This window comes from Bos javanicus, chromosome 19, assembly GCF_032452875.1.
Source record: "Bos javanicus breed banteng chromosome 19, ARS-OSU_banteng_1.0, whole genome shotgun sequence".
Taxonomy (NCBI): domain Eukaryota; kingdom Metazoa; phylum Chordata; class Mammalia; order Artiodactyla; family Bovidae; genus Bos; species Bos javanicus.
Genome location: NC_083886.1, coordinates 53,163,923 through 53,172,029, shown reverse-complemented (window position 1 = coordinate 53,172,029; position 8,107 = coordinate 53,163,923). Strand labels below are relative to the sequence as shown.

The following is an 8,107-nucleotide window of genomic DNA, read 5'->3' as shown; positions in this document are numbered from 1 at the left end:
GGGCCCGGACTACGGTGGCCGTGTGGCACGGGGCACGGGTCCGACCGGGCAGGGCGGCGGGGCACGGGCCGGGCCGGCCGCCATGGGCAACCTGTTCGGCCGTAAGAAACAGAGCCGGGTCACGGAGCAGGACAAGGCGATCCTGGTGAGATGCCGGGCCCTGCAGGCGGGTGGGCGCGGGCCGGATTCCCCCGGACCGTACGGGGAAACCGAGGCTGGGCGGCGGCAGGCTGCGCTCCGCTTCTCCAAGGGGTCCAGTCCCTCTGGCCGCCCAGCCTCACGCCCGGGCTGCAGCCTCGGAGCCCGTCTGGGGCGATGCGCAGTGGGCTCCCCTTGGGGAGCACGTCCGGGCCCGGTTCCCAGCGAGTCTGAGCGAATCCTGTCGCTGCGGGTGTAGGTGGTCCGGGTGTGGCTGAGCTGTGCTTCGGGAGGCGGGGCCCTCGTTGTACTGTCTCGAGGTTGTACCTTGTCCGTGGGCGAGTCCGCGCCTGCAGGTGGGGGTTCTAAACTCCAGCCCCAGCCCCGGCCCGGTGCGGGCTCGGAGCCTGCGTGGCCGACTCAGGTGGGAGGTCGTGGGGAGGGGATGATCTGGCAGTGGGGCCTCATTGCTGCTCCCAGAACTGGGGATCTAAGCAAACGCGCTCATTGTGGGACGGTCGTGTTCTGTGTGCTTAGGACTCAGGCTGGACTCAACACCTGTCCCAGTCCTTGTCAAACTTAGAATCTGTGCGGCCCCTGAGGAACGAGCCATTGGCCCCGAGCTTGTGGGCTGCCCTTGTCTCCAGGCCACTCATGGCCCTCGAAAGTTTCAGATGATGGTGATGTTTCTGTTTCTACCTGTGGATTCCAGCGTCTTTTTCTGGAGAGCACTGATATGAAAGTTAGTTTCTAGGGAAAGAATCGTGTGGTATGTTAAGTGAAACGACGTGTTGAGAATAACCCATTTTTTTAAGAAAAGTGTGTCAGGAAGGAGAGAACCTAGAATGTGAGTGGAATCTACCTTCGCTTTCTTTTCTAATCTTCTGCAGGAAGTACATACTTTTTGGTACTAAGAAAGAAACTAACTCAAGTGGCAGCTTGTTTTTTGCGGGGGGGGGGGGGGGGGCGTGGTTTTACTGTGGTTTCTGAAACCAGAAGTTATAAAACCTTTTAACTGAAGTTCCCCTTGAAAAAGAGGCGTGTTTGTCACTGGAGAAGATCAGCTGTCGTTGGGTTTTTATTGTGGTTGCGGTCCGGTCCCCAATGTGTGCTGGCCTCCATCCTGGGCTTCTGGGCCTCTGGCTGAGCAGGAAGCCCCGGAAGCTCTCCTTTCTGTTGCCAAGGATACACATCGGTGGGGTCCTGACAGGAACAACTCAGTTGGCACACCACAGAACAAACTATTGCCTGATGTTTTCTGAGGATGAAAAGCTGAGCTGAGGAACCTTGAGCTGCCCCGGGACCTTCTGCTGAGACTTCTTGTTTTACAAAGGGGCGGCCTGGCCACACCTGCCTCCCTCTGGCTCTTGCCTGACACTTTGTCCGCCGCCTGCAGAGTGGGTGCTCAGCTCCTATGGAAGAGAAGCAAGTCAGAGTTGAGCCCGGCTGGTAGGCTGGCTATGGGGTGATGTCTCATTGTCAGCGGACATCTCTCATGTCAGCGTGGACAGGACATGTGGCTGCCCTGAGCCACCAACCACAGAGTGCACTGGGACAGACGGCCTCTAAAAAGGGAGCTATGGAGCAGCCGCTTTAGACCATGTCCATGCCGGAGGCTAATTTCTCACCGTGTTGAGTCCAAAAGATGTGCACACCCTTGACTCACTTAACTCACTCCTGGTAACCGACCCTGAAGATGTCATCTTCCATCGGAGAAGGGCCACACGCTTGCAGGTGCTCACCGTCACCGTCACCTGAAATGACGGAATTTGGAAGAAACGTAAATGACCTGAAACAGGGAAGGAGAGGCTAAGGCGTGTAAATGGCCCTGCGTCCTTTTTGGGACAGGACTCCAGGGTGCCCGGTGCTTCGGGAGTCATGTGAACCCATTGCCTCAATGCGCTGTCTGTTGTCCACCCACGTGTAGTGGAGCTGACGGCATATGGCTGACATCCCCAGGGTGGGTGAAGCTGGAAGGGAAGGCCCCGTCTCCAGCTACTGCTGGACTGGGCTGGTGGCACTCAGGTGGCCCTCACCAATGATTTTGTGTCGTCCCTGCACCTTGGAGGTGGTGGCCACACTCCCTGACCAGTGCTTACACTCCTTGCTGTCTGGGGTTGGGGGGATCCTGGGGGCTTGTAGGATATCCAGCCTCATCCTGGGCCTCCACCCCCTAGATGCCAGCGGCATCCCCAGTGGGCCAGCCAGGAATGTCTCCAGGGAGTGCACCACGTGCCCTGGAGGGCAAACTGGTCCCCATGGAGAGCTCTGTTTCAGAGGATGCGCTTCCATGGGTGGCAGCTGGGGCAGCCTGGCCTGTGGGGGGCCCTACGGTGTCCCTGGCAGTCTCTGTGCCTGCTCTCCTGGGCACTAGGTAGCCCACCGAGTGTCTAGCGCTGCGTGGGCCCGTGCCAACACAAGGCCTGCTCTCCCAACAGCAACTGAAGCAGCAGCGGGACAAGCTGAAGCAGTACCAGAAGAGGATCACCCAGCAGCTGGAGCGGGAGCGGGAGATCGCCCGGCAGCTCCTGCGTGACGGCAGGAAGGAGTGAGTGGGGTGGGGCCAGTGTGCGGGGGAAGAAAGCCATCCCCCGTCAGCCTAGAGCAGGGCGTGGGGTAGGCCGGGGAGGCTGGTCGGTGCTGGGCCAGGACATCCAAAGGCTGTGACTGCTGGGTCCCCTTTGCAGACGGGCCAAGCTGCTGCTCAAGAAGAAGCGATACCGGGAGCAGCTCCTGGACAAGACAGAAAACCAGATCACCAGCCTGGAGACCATGGTAGGCCTAGTGGGGGTCGGGTATGGGCAGTGCAGGCCAGAGGCCCCTCAGAGAACTGAAACCCACCATTTTCCTTTCCTGGACCCTCAGCCAGAGGCTATGGAATGGGTCAGGCCTGGAGGCAAAGGAGAAGCTTTACTGGGAGCCTGATATTCTTAAGGGTCTGGGGCAGTTTGGCTGCTGCAGGATTGTGGTTGGGGGGCTAGGCCGCTTCTGGGTGGTGGGGATAGGGGGCCGGTTCTGCCCCAGTGACTGAAGAGGTGTTAAGATCTGCAGGAGGCTCCCAGGCAACCTGGGTTCAGGGCACAGCGCTCGGGTTGTGCTCATTTACTAACAGTTTTGCTGTTAAAAGCAGTCTGATAAGAGATTCTTCCCAGGCCCTCTCAGTCCCGCCCAGCTGGTGGTCAGGGCACCAGGAAAGGACAGGGAAGAGGAGGCCAGAGACCGTCAGTCTTGGGGACAGTGTGGTCCTAACTCCCATCATGGGTCTGCGTGAGGCGGCAGAGAAGGCGGGCCTCTGACTACACAGGTCTCCTCCTCAGGTCCAGAGTATTGAGTTCACCCAGATTGAAATGAAAGTTATCGAGGGGCTGAAGATTGGAAATGAGTGTCTGAATAAGATGCACCAGGTAAGTCTTGGCGGGCTGGGGGCAGAGAGGAGGGGGAGCCTAGTGGACCAAGGAGGGGGCTTGTCCCTGAGGCCACAGCTGCACCCAGGCCGTTGGGCACGAGGGAAAGTCAGTCATTACGAGGAGAGGCTGACCATTTAGTAAGACAGAGAAGCTCAGGAATATTGACCCGAGAATAGGGACTCCAGCTACAACTTGGATCCAGAGATTCTAAGCATGACCAGAGGGATAGCCTCTTCAGAGTCGGGGAGGGGTGTGGTGAACTAATCAGAGGACTCCCTGGAGGAGGTGAACACAGCCCTGTCTCAGGAAGCAGCACAGAGGTGGATGGTGAAAGGAGAAGTGAGGTGCAGAGAGGCCACGCCCCAGCCTCACCTCATCTCGTTCCCGATGAGTGGATGGTAGGTGGGGCTGGGCAGAGAGCTGAGGTTACGTTGCCTTTCTGAATGTCCAGTGTGGGGACCAGTCAAGCAAAGGTGTTGCTTTGAACCCAAAACAAATCAAGTCATGTGGCCAGAGAAAACTTTATATTTGTTACTACTGCTAGGGTTGATCTGGGTGCCAGAAGGTCCACTGAGAAGGGCCAGTAGGGGTCTGAGAAGGTCAGCTGAGGCTTCTGAAAAGACTGGTCTAACAGCTCCATGCCTGTGTAGACAGGCCCTACCGGGGACATAAATAACCAAAGCTGTTACTTATGGACATAAATAACCATATCCCACTTGGCGTGGCTTCCTTTAAACAAGAACAGAGGGGCAAGGCTGTGTGAGCTGCCAGTGCAGGTGGGCTTCACGAAGGGGGTTCTGTCACATGCTTCACTGACAAGACTCAAAAACTTGTAACCAATCAGGTGATGTCCATAGAGGAGGTGGAGCGGATACTGGACGAGACGCAGGAGGCCGTGGACTACCAGCGGGTACGTGTCGCCATGTCGGGGCCGCTGTCTGGCAGCCAGGGAGTGTGGTGGCCAGCCCTGCCCGTGAGGGCCAGGCCTTCCCACGCCACACGGGGCTGCCTGCCTTCGTTCAAGGGAGAGCAGCCTTGGGCCGGGGCTGTCTCCTTCCTCCGTGCGGGGGCACCTCGACCCCCACCCCTGGCCCAGCCATGCTCTTCACCTTTGCTCCTCCTTTTGCAGCAAATAGATGAGCTGTTGGCAGGAAGCTTCACTCAGGAGGATGAAGATGCCATCCTGGAGGAGCTGGACGCCATCACTCAGGTAACAGGAGCGCCGGGACTGACGCAGGCTCCGGTGGAGGGGCCTCCAGGAGGCCTCTGCTCACTGGCCTCCGCAAGCACCTGCCTTGAGTTTCTCTTGAGCCCACAGCCCTGGTTTTACAGCTGGTTTTACTTATTCCCTAAGACAGCTGGCATTTGTTCTAAGCCGAAGCCCCTTCTCCCCATCGCCTGGCTGGCCACAGGGCAGGACTGGCCTGGAAAGAACGTTTTGCAGGTTGCCCACCAGTTGTGGCAAGTCTGAGAGTGAGCCCGGTGCACAGGCGAAAGGCTGGCTCGCCTAGCTCCCTCGGCCCCTTTCTCTCCAGTGGGCAGTGGTGGGGTTTAGATCAAACGGGTGCTCTTTCCCTCTTGTGGTGGGTCTCTCGCTGTCACTGCCACGTGTCGGCCTGGAGCCCTCTAACTGGTCAGCCGTCTCTTCAGACCCTGAGTCTGCTCCCTCAGAGGACGTCTCCATCTCTGGGGGCCCCTGCCTCAGCGAGCCATATTCACGCCGTGCCCACCAGCCTGCCACCCCGCTGGCCATTGGCCACAGGAAAGCAGGTCCTGAGCGCTGTTGCTCGCCGCCTGAGGGGCCCCACGTGCACCTGCCCACTGACTCACCTCCCGAGCCCCGAGAGGCAGACCCGTGCTCTGTGGTTCCGTACCCAGGAACCAACCCGGGCACCACCACACCAAGCTGGGGCACCACCGTGGCCCCTGACCTGCATGGGCGCCTGCTCCAAAGCCCTCAGCCCAGACTCAGAACAGAACTCTGGGCGGGGAACCCCTCAGGGTCCGGGTCATTGGGAGCAGCCACCTTTTGTGGCCACCGATCTAAGTGACAGAAACGCCAGAAGCCAAGGGTGTGCGTGCTGCGGCGTCACGTGCCGTCTAAACTCCGCTGAGAGCAGCCAGGTGGACGGGATGCTGTCCTTCCCGGGACAAGGATGGGGCGGGAGTGTCTCACGGCCTTTACCCTCTGTCTCCCGCAGGAACAGATAGAGCTGCCAGCGGTTCCTTCAGAGCCCCTTCCTGAGAAGATCCCAGGTACCCGCCTTGTTATGTCCTTTGGAGAACGGTGCCTCCTAGAGCAAATCATGATCTCCCGGCCGCTGGGCCCTGCCCTTCCTCCTTGGTGAGGTTCAGGTCCCACCTCCCTGCTGGGTGCTCGATGGCACCACCTCATGCAGAGTGCAGCCTCGCCCTGGGGTTGGGCCCAAACCTCTGAGGGGTTTGGGTAGCCTCATAAAAGCCAAACCCCATTCAGAGAGGCGAGTCCCAAAGCATCCGGAAAGGGCACATTTAGCTGTGCGGGCTCTTCCGGGTCCAGCCCAGGACCAGCGTCCTTGATTCATCACTGGGACGACCTTCCCTGGGGCATCGCTAGCGCCTTCAGAAATCCGCCTTCGTGATTCCTCTTCGGCTCGCTGCTCCTTGGCCTCCCTCTGGGGTCCGTGGGAGGGTGCACGCCTGCCGCTGCGCTGTCCCGAGTGCCCGCGCCCAGTGCCTGCTCTCTGCCAGCCCCCCGGCTTCTGTGTATGCCTCGCCTTCCCTGGAGCTGCACCCGTTCCTCCCAGAGCACCGAGCCCTGAACTGGCTCCTTGCCGCCTCTTGTCCTTTTCGGGAAGTTCCTGCCTGTGGGGTGTTCTGTACGCCACAGACATCTCTCTGTTTCCTCCACAGAGAAAGTCCCCGTCAAAGCCAGGCCCAGGCAGGCAGAACTGGTGGCAGCCTCGTAATGCGGCCCTCTCGCATGGGACTCTCGGGGACTTCGGAGGACTGGGGCCCGCAGTTTGGGTGCGTGGCCAGCCCTGACCGGGCTCCCAGGAGGCGGGCGCCAGGCCAGGCAGGCCAGGTGCTGACGGAGCGGCGCAGCACACACAGGGCTCCCAGTCGGGTTGACTCTGCGGAGCGTTGCCCTGGCCCTGCTGTCCTGCTCTCATTTCTGGATTAAATGGCAACATTCATATCCTCCAGCCAAACGCAGCTTCTGAAGCTGTGCTTCCCACAGGCCACGGCCAGGCTCGACGCTCCTGGTGCTGGTCACACCGCCCGACCCGGATCGTGAGGCTCCACAAGCCAGTGTCTCCACAGCGCTGTCTTCCGTTCAAGGCACCTCAGACCCCGCCCCACCCTTCCCCTTCTTCCTGCTGCTCTCATTAGCTCACGAGGGCTTTGGCTAAGGGATCCTTGGCTCGGTCTGGCTCCCTGATATGCCTACTTTCCATGCAGATTTGGGGGTGTAAACCTCTCTGCTTGTGTGTTGGCGTTTGGGGGTGGTGGATCAGGAGGGGCACATGCCTGCTGGATTGCTGACTCTCGGAGCTCTGCCCGCACCCCCCTCTCTGGGGCCTTACACCGAGGCCCAGTCCTGCCAGGACGGACATTCCAGGATGGCCAGCAGGTCCAGCCAAGGCTTCCCGAGCTGTCAGCAGCCAAGCAGAGACTGGGAAGGATGGAAATGCCTTCCCTAATTCACGATTCGTTTTGGAATTAAGACAATCTCACTGAGATTTCGCTCCCAACAAGAAAACAAAGTGGACCCTCCTAGCCCCCAGACAGGCCAGCCCCATATTAAAGCTGATGCCCATACAGCCTGCCGTCTCGTGGACTGGGGTCTGTGGAAGGGCCTGGAGGAGTTATTGTGGCTCCTGTCTCTGGTCCTGGCACATGGCCCCTTGACCCTCCCGGGATACTTCAGGACACTTGGTTGGTCAGTGCCACGCGGGGCCTGGGGACTCAGGAGCTGGTGCGGTTCTAGCCCTGCCCAGCTGTGGGTGGAAAGCAGGCCAGGGCTCTGGGCTCTGGCAGTCACCTCCGCAGCAAGGTGCAGGGTGGTACTCTGGCCCTTCCTCCCTTAAAAGGGATGCTAGTGGTTTCTCTTCTTTCAAGGGGAGAGACCCTTCGTGTCCCTCCCATGGCAGGTGGCCGGGAGGTTGTGCAGTTTAGTGTCTCCAGGGTGAGGGGGTCTGGGTTAGAGTCTTGTGTCTAGGGTGGGAGGCCAGATGCCCCAGGGAGCAAGCAGGCAACAGCAAGGAGGGAGAGGTGGGTGTTCTACCTCAGGGGACCTCCATGCCCTCCACTCAGAGGGCACAGTAGGATGAAGACAAGTTGCCAGGTCTGGGGTTCTTCAAGAGGAGCTAGAGACCCCGGTTTTGAGGGGACAGTCTTCATGTGAAAGCATGCTTACCAGGTGCAATGCCTGCCTCAGCCAGGAGGGGGCTCTCTGCCAGCCAGTTTCAGGATTTTGCCAGAAACTGGTTTGGCCAGTGCCAGTCTGTCTGTTGGGCCCCGCCCACTTGGTTTTGGAACCGTGGGGATCCTGCGGACAGTTCTGATAGAGAAAGGAAGCA

The 8,107-nt window shown here is 59.6% G+C and overlaps 1 protein-coding gene across 1 annotated transcript; it reads left to right on the top strand.

Moving 5' to 3' along the window:
- Positions 1 to 7,348, top strand: CHMP6 (charged multivesicular body protein 6). The gene is made up of 8 exons (XM_061392624.1): positions 1 to 145; positions 2,577 to 2,686; positions 2,826 to 2,913; positions 3,456 to 3,542; positions 4,390 to 4,455; positions 4,675 to 4,755; positions 5,747 to 5,801; positions 6,438 to 7,348. Exons 1-8 carry the CDS (start codon positions 83 to 85, stop codon positions 6,491 to 6,493), a joined length of 606 nt encoding a protein of 201 aa, XP_061248608.1. The 5' UTR covers positions 1 to 82; the 3' UTR covers positions 6,494 to 7,348.
- Positions 7,349 to 8,107: the final 759 nt, after the last annotated feature.